This window comes from Ornithodoros turicata, chromosome 3 (genome assembly GCF_037126465.1).
Source record: "Ornithodoros turicata isolate Travis chromosome 3, ASM3712646v1, whole genome shotgun sequence".
Taxonomy (NCBI): domain Eukaryota; kingdom Metazoa; phylum Arthropoda; class Arachnida; order Ixodida; family Argasidae; genus Ornithodoros; species Ornithodoros turicata.
The window spans coordinates 5,610,987-5,625,864 of record NC_088203.1 but is presented as its reverse complement, the minus strand read 5'-3'; the positions used below and the strand labels follow the sequence as shown (position 1 = coordinate 5,625,864).

The window sequence follows — 14,878 nt, the reverse complement described above, 5'->3', positions numbered from 1 at the left end:
TGTTATACGCGTCTTATTTGGACATATAAAGACTAGATTCATTCGCAGAAACAACAAAAACATTTTGCCGCTAAACTTAGCGCGCTGAAGTGATCCGGAACGGCAACAGTGGGGTATCTAGTGGCGGCCTTCTTCGTTGCACGCTTTTCCGAGGTGAGTTTGGGGGACCTGCTTGGACCCCAGTGTCGATACTCTGAAGCGAAGCTTATTTAGTGACTCCTAGTCACACCCTCGGTACCAATGAGGGAGCGACCTTGAGAACAGGAATGCCGCGGCCGTCTCACAGAGTTATCCTTTCCCCTCAGAGCGCTGCCCTTCCACTCCTCCTCCGGTTAGGAAATGACGTCACGTCACTGGGGACTCTGAAGCAGCGCTGATGCTTAAAATGTGATTATTTAATACCTAAGCTCTTTTCGAACGAGAGAAGAAAAAAAAAAGACAATTAGACTGTCGGCCATAGTGGGCATATGGGTTTCATAGATGGGTTTCCGGATACGACCGTCGCCTTTAAACAACTTTCAACCCATGAAAGAAAGTGCGTTCTGACCTATGCTGGGGTACGTGGAACGAGCCATGGTTTCGCGTCTGCGCATCTCCACTCCGATGATGGTCTCCAGAGGCACATCGGTGCGTGGAATGCTGACGGCCACGGGAGGCAGCATGATGCTTGCCAGGCAGCCAAAGTTGCACTCTTGACTCAGGTTGCGGTAGCACGTCGCATGGGCCTGCGCACAAGTATAAGCGATTTCAGCCACTGCTTTACAGCATTGAAAAGCATACTTTGTGTGGTAACGATGCGGTGTGTAACACTGTCGTGGAGCGTACGTATAGCGAAAGTACCGAATACGATCCATTTCTTTCAAGTGCGAATTTACTAAACGCAGTAAATTATCCAGATTCAAACTATAACAAACTTTCAACGGATGTAACCTAATACAGTATCGTATCGCACGCCGATAAGAACTGCCGACGCGTGTGCGATATAAATTGTAAAGCAGGCTTCTCCTAGCGCACGCAAGCTTTAGGTGAAGCCGACTTGTGGAAAGAAAGGCCGACATTTTGTGGTAGGGCCAAATTTCTGAATGCTACGACGTCTGCCAAAAGGATCGCATGCGATTAATCGATATGGCGGATCGTGTACCTGGCAGCCCTTTTGGATTTTCATTAATCGATATGGTCGAGTATGGGCGTTAGTAAAAGGTGCAAAGCCTTACTGTTGTGCCACACCACTCGCAACGCATGCCAGCCAGACATTCTGCGGACCAACAGGTCTTCTTGCAGTGCTGGCACTTGGAATTGGCAGGTAAGTTTCCCTCTCGCCAGTGGTGGAACTGGATCACCGACGGCTGCAACAGTGACATTCGTGACATTTCAGTGAGTGCGCTACGAGACAACTTTGAGACCATGCAAACACGCCTCCGACAGGTGGCGCAAGTTCACAGCAGGAAGTAGAGCCGCGTATAGGGAGAGTTTGGCCATTGGGAGGGGCCTATTTTGTGCCACGTCATTTGACGTCACAGGACGGGCGGTGCGAAGGCAGCCATTTTGGATCACAGCGTCGTATCCGACAAATAGAGGCGATAGCTTTGTAAGGCCAACCATCGTGTAGCTCCGTCCATGACTTCTAGGACCGACCACCACGTGACACCAAATGATCATGTGATAGCCTTATAACGCCACGGCTCGAGAACGCGTGGCACAATGCCAAAACATGCAATCATTTTTTTTTTTTTTTTTACAACACACTATTCCTTGGTGCAACAAGAATCTCGACCATTTTTCAACATCACGTATGTTTCCGCATTGGGTGAACAGGTCTGATGATGATGATGATAAAGAAAAGAATATATGGGGGCGCAAGTCGCGACAAAGTTTTTCTTTGTTCAAATACCGCGCACTGTTGTGCGCTTTCCTCTTTGCCTTGTAGAAGTTCGCGTCTAGTTCTTGACGAGTTCACGGCCAGTCCACGTCCTTGCAGGATAGGAGGTGTAGTAAGAGTGCAACTACGTCGAGCGAACAGTAACGACGGTCGACGGCGCAAGAAAGGACGTCATGGGCGTTTGCAAATTTTTTTTCCAACAGTATACACGTTTAACATGGAAAAGAAGCACTTAAAAACGAAAACCAACGGCGACAGCACAAAGAGCAGAACACTGCCGACAAGGCCCATGTACTCTGTCATTCGTTTTCGAACCGATCACGGAGTGTCGGAGCTGCACTTGAACTGTTCTGTACCGGCACTGCACGAACTTTCCAGAACTAGTGCAGCGAAATCAAGCAAGCCTCCCGATACATCGAAAAGTGAATTCGTGTATATACACTCGTATTATATAGTGGTCGTTTTTTTAAATATCATTTACAGGATTTTTACAAAAAAAAAAGATATACAGGGTGTTACCCTATAAAAGTCTACCCGCGCCGGCATGCCGTGCTCGCCAATTACTCAATGCAGGCGGTACAATGTGTTGCCTACGTATCAAACTCATAAGGACATTCCATCATGTTAAATATCGAAGTGATTGAGCACCGTAACGCAAAGTTATAGCGCAAAACGTGAGGCTCCCGTAGTCAAAACAGCCAAGATGGCGCCTCTCAGTTAGCAGACGACATCCCTTTTGGGTGTCGTCTGCTGAGTATGCGTCGGCATTTTTCGTTCCTCACGTTGCTTACTTCTGAGCAAAATACGACAGTTACACGAAAGCGAAATGAAAACTGCAGTTCCATCCGGCTGGCAGGATATGCGTCACGTTGTCGTGTGGGAAGCAGCATGTCAAGTGCTCTTCTCAACGCCGCCATCTTGTTTGTTTTGACTATGGGAATTGCACGTTTTGAGTTATAACTTCGTGCTGCGGCACTCAATCACTTTGAAATTTACCAAGATTAAATGTCCTTATGAGCTTTATATAAAGATCGCACAGTGTGCCACCTGCATTGAGTAATTGGCGAATACGGCATGGCGGCACGGGTAGACTTTTATAGGGTAACACCCTGTATATATATATATATATATATATATGAGAACAGCGTTGGTGTCGTTCTTGCACTTGAGCTATACGGCCCAGACGGACACCTTCTCGAAGAGAGTATGCAAGTGCAAGATGACAAATTAACTAAAATTCATTAATTAACTCTTTGTAATTAGGAGATCCCGGGCAAAAGCGAGATAGCAGAATAGGAGACAATCCTCGTGCAAAGCCATTCCATTTTTCTTTTTAAATCCTGAAATGCGCACGTCCGTTGAAACATTCATCGCCGAATTTTATGTAAATGAGCCGAAACCGTAACCGCGCGCCTCAGGAGCGCATGACCTTCTCCGACGGAGGCCCATCTAGGCCGCAAAGCGGTTGCTCTGTCCAGCAAATCAGCACCGACTAGAGACACCAAATAAGTTTCGCTTCAGAGTATCGACACTGAGTTCCAAGAACGAGCATGCGCCACCTAGTTTCCGCGCCAAGGTAGCCACGCGCACGCGCACTTTAGCGAACGACGCCATCTATCGTGAGCGGGTGAAATGTTCCTTTCTCTTGCAAGCAGCTCATCGAGGCTGAGGGCCTTGAGCTCGCCCTGACCAGTGCCGTGTATGCCAATTAGGGAGTCTGGCCATTAATGGGACCTGCCTATACCCGAGGCTCCACCCACTTTTTGAGGTATCTAGCCAATCACAGGTCGAAATACAGTTATCTATTATTACATCCATCCAGTACTTATACCTCACCTTTATTTACTGGGTGCCACCATTTTGTAGAAACTCGATTGATTCGGATTGAAACGGATATCACTGGTGACGGACCAAAACGACGGATTTTGCACCCACTTTTATCGACGCCATCTGCACGGAGAGAGGCATGTTGGGAAGGCTCAGAATTGCAGAAATGGTTGCTGGCAGAAGTGATTGGCTAGGATGGCGGTACAACCGCTTCTTCGTAGCAGACGACAGCCGGTATGAAGTTTTATATCACGTAATGTAACTATAGATCGAATCAAAAATGAGCAAAGATGTATAAATAAAATGCAATTATATAATGTAAAATCCTACGTATAAGGGTCGTCCTTATTGCTATTTTCCTGGTATCACGATCTTAACTAGACCTAACGTTAGCGACGAAACATCCCATTTTCACGTTAATAATGGTGGCGGAGCGTAAGTTGAAGCTGATTTTGCAGATGCGTACATGAGGATATATACTCACAGTATGAAATTAAAGTAGTCTGTGAAAATTTTTTGACACGAAATCTCCTCTTCGCCGTTCCAAGCACCATCCTCCATCTTGGAGAAAATTTGGTGTCATGGCAGCCCCCATAGAAGACGGTAACCAATTACATGCGCCTAAGTTCGATTGACAGGTCGAGCCTCTTTTTTAGGCTCCTCCTAATGGCCAAACTCCCTTTGGCATACACGGCACTGGCTCTGACATCCTCGGGACGCTATGGTAGACAATACATGGATTATCGCACAACAATCATATATACGCTTCTCTTTCCCACAGCGAGCATGATGTAAGCCTTCTTTGATCCTTAACTGGGGGTAGTACCGGTGTTGTGCGGAAACAAAATGGCGCTCCTGCTCTCCCTTGGACCTCAGTGTCGATACTCTGAAGCGAAGCTTATTAAGTGACTCTAGCACCGATCATATCCATCGCTCCCTCATTTGCATAGTAAAATTCAGCAAGCGATATTTCAACGTACGTGCTCATAAACATATGCTACTTCACGGATTTAAAAAAAATACAGAATGGCATTCAAAGAGCGTTGTCTCCCATATTGCTATCCCACTTTTACCCGAAAACCGAAACCGAAACTAAAGAGTTAATGGATTTTAGTTGATTGGTGATTTGTCATACAGGGTGTTACCCTATAAAAGTCTACCCGTGCCGCCATGCCGTATTCGCCAATTACTCAATGCAGGTGGCACATTGTGCGATCTTTATATAAAGCTCATAAGGACAATTAATCTTGGTAAATTTCAAAGTGATTGAGTGCCGCAGCACGAAGTTAAAACTCAAAACGTGCAATTCCCATAGTCAAAACAAACAAGATGGCGGCGTTGAGAAGCGCACTTGACATGCTGCTCCCCACACGACAACGTGTCGCATATCCTGCCAGCCGGATGGAACTGCAGTTTTCATTTCGCTTTCGTGTAACTGTCGTATTTTGCTCAGAACTAAGCAACGTGAGGAACGAAAAATGCCGACGCATACTCAGCAGACGACACCCAAAAGAGATGTCGTCTGTTAACTGAGAGGCGCCATCTTGGCTGTTTTGACTAGGGAACCTCACGTTTTGCGTTATAACTTTGCGTTACGGTGCTCAATCACTTCGATATTTACCATGATGGAATGTCCTTATGAGTTTTATACGTAGGCAACACATTGTACCGCCTGCATTGAGTAATTGGCGAGCACGGCATGCCGGCGCGGGTAGACTTTTATAGGGTAACACCCTGTAGAAGTATATAATCTTCGAAAGGATGACCCGGCTGGCCGAGAAAACTCAACTTCAAAAAACGGTATGTATATGCTGCTGACATTGTGTTTTGCGTGTGTGCGACTAAAAATTAATAAGACACCCTGTTTGGGAGGCTACGGTTCATGTGTACTTCAGAAAGGCAGCATCGTGACGCAGTTCCCACCAGTGGAGGCTTCTGGCGGCAAAAGATCGAAACTCTCCCTATAGAGGGCAGGAAGGATACACCTTTCCCGTACAGTTTGTACTCACTTTATTCCTACTCGGAGCAAAGGTTGCGCACTGCTTGCAGTCCGCAACACTGAAGTCTTGGCACTCCAAATGTACACAGTATTCACAAACTGCGAGAGAAAGGAAAAAAATAAGAACGACACGACTTGTTTTTTTTTGTTTTTTTTCATCCAGGGACCCGCTTAGCTCACCTTCACATCGAACCGCACAGTTGTCTTCTATTCGTTTCCGACAGACGTTACAAAATTTCCTCTTCAGATGACCAGCTTCCGTCCAACAATGGGGCACAGGGTTCTGAAACGAATAACATTTTCCAGCCAAGTTTACATGCATGCATTCGTAACATATAGCCGTAAAGTGTGCCGCAAAGAAAGCTGACGAGAGAGGCCTGCGAGGCGTTGGACCGTTACTCCGAGCTGGCACCACGACTTTCACGCGAACATATCCGAGGCATAGACCTCTCGCTGTTTGTAAACAAATGACGTCATAGTGTTCTACAGCGCCACCAATTTGGTAGAGTTGAACTATACGCTCGAAGCTATGGGGGGAACAAGATCGCACCCGAAAGGCACGGTCTTGAGGGGATTATACGATGGTCCCTGAAAGGGACGCGACCTTCGGTCCTACTTTTCTTTCAATAGGAGGCAGCGAACAAGTGCCTATTCGTGAAACCTCAGCCTTCCCCTTCTGATTTGTTTCGGTTTCAGTCTCTCTACTAACGTCATGATGACGTTTCTCGGGTAGAGGATTAAGACAGAAACTGATGTTCTGAGGCTGGAACAACATATGTTTGTATCTGTCCCTTCTATGTTGTTCCAGCCTCAGAACATCAGTTTCTCTCTTGTTCAACAGGTGCCGCTTGCGTCGATTTCCGTCGTATGAATGTGTGTATGAGTGAGCAAAAAATGGAAGAGTGAAAGGAGGGTGAGTGAGAGTGAGTGGCTGGTTTGTCGTCCCTTCAGATGACGCACCCCGAAAGTCGCTGGAGAGGCGTGTTAGCTTAGCTCAATTGGTAGAGCCCTGGACCGGTAATCCAGAAGATGTGGGTTCGATGTGGTTCTTACAGGTCTTTCGTAACCACTTACCCATTCAATATAATTGACAGAGCAACATCTCGCGACGTACACGGCGGAAAGAGGTCATGTCTCTTCCCTATGTATCGTGCAGATACAATACTGCATGGAGTAAACAAAGCCCAAGTGTTTAAACCACGTGACGAGGGCATTCAGAGTCCGCAAATCACGACGAGCTTTTTTGGGGGCGGTAGCTCTGGAGATGAGCCACCACAAGCCACTACTAGCCGTACTAGTCTGCGGTGATTGGCTGAAGCAGGGTTTGTGCATCTTGGTGGAGTTGGGCCGTTCCCTTTAATCCACGTTCCCTTTAATGTTGCACCCTCACATTCTTACTCACGTACTTTCACTCACTTGCTCTCCTACCCATAAGTTTCACAAAGTGTGCAATCAGGGTGTCTACTAAGCTGTAGCCTTCAAATTCCATGACTTTTCCAGGCTTTCACTGGCCAAAACAAAAGGGAATTTGGTGCCTGCTGCTACATTTTCATACAGGTCCTTCGTAAAACAGATCATTTATTGAGAAATTAGTAAAACTGCCCTTTCTGCCTCTGAGCTTGTCGTGTTGGGGAACTGCTACTCGCGGCAACATTGCTGGAGCAGGGCTGCTCAACCACTCATCAACATTTGCGATTCACTGTGCATCGTGACAGTACTTGTCTGCAATTTTCCCTGATTTCAACTGCCTTGTTTGCCAAATTCCCTGAAAATCCCCTGACATTTCCAGTCCTGACATCAAAATTCCCCGATAATTCCCAGCTTTCCAGGTTTGCAGACACCCTGGCAATGCACGCAGTGCTAGTCGAGAGCTGCATCGAGCGATCTTCTAAACACTTCTCAAACCAGCTTCGGTAGAGTCGCGTCATATAATGTCATTCAATGTCACAGTGACGTCGTCACTGAAACTTTGTGACAGACGAACAGCACATATCAGTGATAGTTATTCGTGGCACACTTACTTTGATCACATTGATTGCAATAGTTGAACATGGAGAAACCACAGTCTTGAGGCATCGATCGTGAACTACAAAATTACAAACTGGAAAGAGAGAGAAAGTGAAACATGAGCATTCCTTCTCTCTCTGTGTCTGAAAACATCAGCAACCGCTCTGTACAACGCCGCTGCAGACAACATCAGAGGTGATACCAGAAAGTAACATCAAAAGGTTGAACAACACAAGATTCGCGCTGACACCAGACTTGTACGTATTTGGAGTATTGTATTTAAAATACTGTATTTTAAATACAATTTGCGGTATTTTGGTACTCTACTCAATACTTTTTGTTTTGTGTATTTGTACTCTATTTAAAATACATCTTATGGTATTTTCTACTCAATACTCTAATTACATATTTTGGATCTCCTTCTCAAACTTTCTGTATGTCGTCTTTCCATTATCTTGCTTGGTTCATGTATTTATACTCTATCTTAATTACACTCTAACCTCACTATTTATTATCTTATCTTAAATACATTTTTGAGTATCTTGTATATGTCTGGCTGACACCTCCGCGCATATTATCGTTTAGAATATATTGTGCATGACGGAACATCAGGACTGATTCTAAGTTCACTATCACGAGCGGAGATAACCTATATAGGCATTGGGAGAGAGTGCACAGCGCATGCGTTTCCAGAAACAGAGGGATGAAATAATCTTCGACAGGAACCTGCAGGGTTTGCTGCACAGATGCCGCTGTCGTTGACAGGGACACTTTATATCTGAACAGTATCTCATTCATTTCATTTCATTTATTGTTTACGTTATTCCAGCCCTAGAACAATTACTTTCCATCATGTACACTGTATATCCCGTTTCCCCTTTTGTGCAGCGCTTCCGGAACTCACTGTTGAGCGCTGGAAATTGATAGCGCGAGCAGGTATTCCACGTTAAAAATATGTATGGTGCAAGAGAAAACCCTTACTTTTTCTTTTCGGACGCGCTGCGATGGTTGCCCGTCACGCCGTGGGTTCAACCAACTACGGAGTTCCGACAATAGAAAAGCTCCCGCCACTCAATGACGAAAGTTGCATCATTTTGTTTGCACAGCCATCTCGTTTCGAAATGCATTTAACGGCGGAAACCTTCCCGTTGTTGGAGCTTCTCGATGAGTCGCCATGACATCACAGGCGCAACCAATCACGAAGCTCCGACGACAAAAGTTTTCGCCACTCAATGACGGAAGCTGCGTTTCTTTTCGAAGCCGTTTTCCCCCCAATATGCATTTAGTGGCGGAAGTCACATGTACACAGGACGTTACATGTCACATGTCGTGTCAGTACACATGATGTCATGGGTGGCAAACCAATCACGAAGCTCCGACGACAGAAAAGTTTCCGCCACTGAAGGTATGTATAATTATAACAAAACGGATGGTTAAAAGTGCGCCTTTCGCTAGGGATAACTGGGAATATTCGCGCATTTCAATCGCCATGTTCGGGAAACAGAAGTGACAGTTTTGGGATAAGAATATCCCGGTTTCCCTTCGAAGAACGAAAACGGTTGTTCATCGTTAAATCGTTGGTTCTACGGCATCACACGTCCGTTGAAGCAATAACAGTGAACCCCCTTTTTTTTGCATACGCCCAATCGAAGACATTTACAAAATTTGATTAACAAAATTTGAGAATAGAAGCGGAACCCTTTTTTCAGCTTTCGACAGTCACACATGATTGAGCTCTTGAAAGACAACACCTTTCTGTCGCACGTAGAAACCTGCTCCGTGCCCGTTGTCTCAAGCACGTGTGATGACAGGTTAACTGCCACACTGCTCGAAGAAGAGCACACTAAAGATCCCCTTCGCTGGTACCAGAGAAAGAGACTTAATCTAAACTTAGCTACTCAGTTGCCAAGTTCGCCAGCTATTTTGGGGGTGCCGCTGGGTCGGTTTTTATCTCAGCCGTAAAGCCGTCTTATTATTTCCGATGTTTTGTCCTGACAATCATGTGTCAGGACAGCGGGACATGTGATAGAATACAATGGCACACTCCCTCATCCAATTAAACTCATCCGAACTTTATTTTTGTGACAGCGTTCACGACCAACCGCATGGTCCTAATAATGAGGCGCAAGATTAGCAGAGGGACTTAACAAACACTGAATGTTAAATTACAAATACTACTACTTGTATAAGCAGTTAAAAGAGAACATACAGAAAAACGCGATTCGAGGAAATGGGCGCCTCCAATAGTGCTGCCACCCCGAGGTAGTCACAGGAACTGTGCACGTGTGTCATCGCAACGGCCAGCGCTCCTCACGTGAACAACTAGTACCCCTATCACACGGGCAGTCTTCAATGATCATTGAAACCAATCGTCATTGAAAATACGTGTAGCGCCACCTTTCGTGTAACGTGTCAACCTGTCGGGGAACACTGAGACCAATACTCTTTGGGAAATTGACACGTCACACGCTTGGTGTCACTACACGCATTTCCAATGGTCATTGGTTTCAATGATCATTGAAGACTGCTCGTGTGACAGGGGTATAAGCAAGCAATCTTCTTTTTCCTTGATCTTTCAACCATTTGATACGATACTCGGATGTTTACTGGATGACTAGTTATATGGAATGTTACGTTATCGATCGTCAGTCATACCCATTAAAGACCGCGGCACTCTGTATTCGTCCCAATGGGAAGAGGCGATCTTGGCAGTCCACCCCTGGTGTGTCGTCCCTGTGAACGAGGCTAAGGAGCGCACGGAGACTGGTGGTTTGAGAGTAACGCGACAAGGCCTATATACACAGGGGTGGCATCCAATGTATTGCTCCGTAGACGAAAGCGTGCTGGGCGAACGCAATGCATCCTGGACAGGTCCTGGTCGTACGTCACAGCAAACGTCAAGGCACACGTGACCTTAAAGATGGCGGCGCCCGTGATCGGCGGCCAAACCGTTTGTAAACAATGCGGTTGTTGTTTCTGGACGACGTTTTGGATGTTTTTCGATCACGGTAATTATTTTTATCCGATAATCTCGCAGTAAAACGCGCAGTTTTACACATAAAGCCTCGTATTGTTGACAACTTCCAAAGATGTGATGACGATTGCGCGTAAGACTTACCGAGCCGTTGCGATGTACTTATAAACTAAGGTGAAATGAGCTACCATGTTGCGGAAGAAGCACCGCATAGTTTACGCTGGCAAAATACGGCCATCTCTCGGTGTTAAGACGGTGAAACGGCAAAACGGCAAACCCACATGTAAACAAAGTCACATGATCTCAAAATGACGTTTTCTATGACGTGCGACCAGGACAAGGTGGCAGTTTTGCCAAAAGCACCCGCTTGAGGGTAGTTACAACAATGGCGGGTTTGTGTCACCCCTGTGCCTATATACAACGTTTTCCAGCCATCCTGACACCCAGCGCTTTCGCAGCCACTGTTTACCGCCCAAGCCAGAAAGGAGGAAGCACACGACACGTGTGCTTACCTTCCGTTTGGCTTAGGCGGTAAACAGTTTTCAACGTGCTCCTTCCGCTAGATGGCGCTGCGCTTTCAATATGGCGGCGCCCACGGGAAAATGGTGCGGTGGCGTTCCATCTAAAGTGATAAAAAAAATTCTACTTGGCGACGTACCCGCCGGAGGATAGTGGGACTTTATGCAATAGACGACTTCACAAAACCGCGAGAGCTCAGCGCCGCGTTGAACTATGGGAACTTGCTAAACAGAAAAGAGGAGAATGTCTCCAAACTGTTTCGATTTCTCCTTTCCCGGCCCATTGTCTATGAGGTGTCGAGGTGAGCGAAAACGGGACGTGAAAGACTGTTCTCCCTTCCTCACATCACAATAATCTCCCCAGGATACAACGCGTGCGCGAGGAGCACTGGGATTTCTTGTAACCGTCTATTGCCTTCTGGAAACTTTTGCCGTCATTTAGAAAGGTTTTCGACAATTTTGAATTGCGGGAATTTTTTTTTTCAATTGAACTTTGAAAATTGCCAAGCGAACCACACTTTTTTTTAAACGCAAATATGGAGTCCTCCAAGGATAACCACAGTCCCAACACAAACTATGCACAGTATCGCAACCGAAGTAGTCGATGAAAATTAGTAAAAATTCCGCTTTAGATCCGCCTGCTTGAGTGTCGCAAAGCAGAGCGCACGGAAGGTGCGGGGAGAGGAGGAAGTGTTCTAAAGCGGAATTTTTACATTTTTTTTTTTTACTATTTTTGTCGCGATACTGTGCATAGTTTTTGCCGGGCCTGTGGTTATCCGCGGAGGACTTCATATTTCTGATAAGAAAAGTGAGGTTCGCTCGTCAATTTTCGAAGTTCAATTGAAAAAAATAAATTTCCCGCAATTAAAAATTGTCCAAAACCTTTCTAAATGGTGGCAAAAGTTTTCAGAAGGTAATCGCTGAAAGTCTAAAACCCTCCGGCGAGTATCGAGTATGTCGCCAGGTGGAACTTTTTATCACGTTAGGTGGAACACCCTGTATATATATATATATAGAACAAATAGGTTAATATATCAGACGGCTACGAAGATGAATAAAAGTGAAATAATAAGACTTGGACTACAGATTACAGGAATGTTAACAAATTTATTTAATGGGCAATTTAACACATAGATAAAAAAAAGAAAAAAAGAATGGTCGACGTTTCGACAGTGGCACTGTCTTCGTCAGGACGTTTGTTAACGTTCCTGTAATCTGTAGTCCAAGTCTTATTATTTCACTTATATATATATCAGTGGTTCAGAACAGAAGACGTTCCCTATCTTTTTCCACGGCGTATTACGTGCTGCCGGTGCGTCCGTATTTCAAGCAGCTGCTGGCCGTACGCATATAGTGAGAGCTAAAAATATCCTAGCTGATAAGCCTCGTTCGTTGAAGGGTCGGTTGACAGCGTTCGAGGGGAAACACCGCCCTTTTTCTTCCTAATACGCTCTGCAAGTAACCGAGCGTTCCGCGCATATCTCCTCTCCCGGTTACTCCACTCGGGAAGCCCCATTGGCTACGGCGGCGCCCTCCCTCTTCCCTCTCACTGCCTCCTCTCATGCGCAGAGACGCACTTGCACACCGTATAGCACTGCTTTCTCGAGGAAACGAAACGCCCCGATACGGATGAAAATTAAAAGCCATACGGATGCGTCAGGTTTAATCCAAGATTAGTCGATAGATCGATCACTGCGGCCTCGCTCACTGTAAACTGAAAAACACCCTTAGGGTGTAAATGGCTTGTCCTATAACTCACACCTCTTTTTACACCATATGGTCTGGAACACCCTTTTTAGAGGGTATAGTCTGTGTGAAACACCCTTTGAAAGCGTGTTTTTCCTTGAAAATGCCATCTTTTGCACCCTTTATACACCCTTTTAGGAGGGCGTTTAACAATCTTACACCCTCCTAAAAGGGTGTTTAAAGGGTGCAAAGAAGGCATTTTCAAGGAAAAGCACCCTTTCAAAGGGTGTGTTACACAGAATACACCCTCTCACAAGGGTGTTCCAGACCATATTGTGTAAAAAGAGGTGTGAGTTATAGGACAAGCCATTTACACCCATAAGGGTGTTTTTCAGTTTACAGTGTAGCGGTCATAGTTGTCTCAAGGTATATATAAATTGGTAGCGACAACAAGCAAGAATACCAAAACCAGACACATCGGCATAGCTATCATCATGAGACGTGAGCGATCCTGGGAGTAGGTAGTAGAGGTACGATCGTAAGCAAAAAAACTTTACAACATGGGCATGGCGCGTGTGTGTGTACTAATAGGTTATTCATAATTTTAATATTAAAAAAAAACTATCTGTTGCCCCTCTCCTGCACATATACGAAATCATCTACCACTCGAGTACGTTTCCGTATCCTGCTCCCCTGCGCATGCGCCAGGTGGAGAACCTATATACGTCGTGGACACTGTTTCGCGCTACCCGGACGGTGATGGGTTGTTTCATTTCATTTCATTTATTCATAACCCAAAGGCCCTAAAAGGGCATTACTTGGGTGAGTAGAGGTGAGGCAGCAATACAACGATAATAAAACATTGAAAGAAGAATACACGTCATAACAAATACATGGTGACATATATACGGCATAATCACTTTAGTATATATAACTAATTTGTCAGGTTCTGAAACGTAATTACGTAATTACCATTAACAGCAGCAGCGTACTTATCTCGACGGGCTAGGGTCATTGACAACGATATCACGCGACGGCAAACATCCACTATCAGCATAGTCGTGGATTAACTAACAATTCAACGATTAACAAGGGTGGTCGAATGTGAATTCTGGCGTTGTCACGTATTTTACGTTTAAAGTGGTTGTGTCCCGGGGCCGTGACTCCGTCTTGTACATCAGGTGCGTGAGTTTTTGGTCAACACTGGCACTATGTATCTAGCGTGATCTGCCGGGCGGATCGGTGCAAGCGCAGCACTGGCGCAGTTTTCCTGCACGGGCCCTAAATATACACCCGCGCACAACACTGGTCTGCACTCAAACAACCAGCTGGATTCGCTAATAGATGCACGAATTATCGTTACCGTCACCATTATTATCGAAGCAGTGAAGTGTAATGCCACAGGGGAACAAAAAAAAAAAAAATTGGAGCGGGTGTGGCCGTGTCCAAGCGCTAGTGTTTTACATTGTTTTAGATATATAGTGTGTAACATTACTGTTTGCTTTGTTTGCGCGTTCGGGATATGTCTTCATCGAATGACCTCGTGAAATTTAGTCCCGCTATGAAATATGAAGTGTCCATGGAAAAATTTAATAACAAAAGCACGAAACAAAGCGCTCACTTGTTTGTGTTACGAAGTATATAAGGGGCCTTAATAACGGTGGACACTTGGTGGAAGGGTACAAGTTGCTCAGACACCTTCGTCTTCCGCGGGGGACGTTAAAAGTAGTGTCGCGATATATCGGCGCACGTTAAAGAAACTCTCAGGTGGACAAAATTAATCCACAGACCCGACCACTTCGGCGCCGCTCACGATCGAAGTTGTCTCGCGACGTAAAGCCCCGAATTAGTATTAATACAAGAAAAACACAAGAAAACCAAAAAAATTACGGTGCCCTCTGTGCCAGAACCAAGGACACAAACCTCGAAATGCCATGCAGGACATTCAGGACTACCACAACGCAATGGAGAAAGTGGACGTACAGTGA

General features: G+C 45.6%; 1 protein-coding gene across 2 annotated transcripts in view; it reads right to left on the bottom strand.

Moving 5' to 3' along the window:
• LOC135387873 (diacylglycerol kinase theta-like) overlaps positions 1 to 14,878 on the bottom strand; it is a 63,547-nt gene that overhangs the window by 33,287 nt on the left and 15,382 nt on the right. For both annotated transcript variants that reach the window (XM_064617062.1, XM_064617061.1), the window contains exons 2-6: positions 7,727 to 7,806; positions 5,886 to 5,988; positions 5,716 to 5,804; positions 1,215 to 1,346; positions 548 to 725 (exon numbers count right to left, since the gene is read on the bottom strand). In XM_064617062.1, the coding sequence (XP_064473132.1) occupies positions 548 to 725; positions 1,215 to 1,346; positions 5,716 to 5,804; positions 5,886 to 5,988; positions 7,727 to 7,806 (582 nt within the window). The remainder of the gene's footprint in view (positions 1 to 547; positions 726 to 1,214; positions 1,347 to 5,715; positions 5,805 to 5,885; positions 5,989 to 7,726; positions 7,807 to 14,878) is intronic.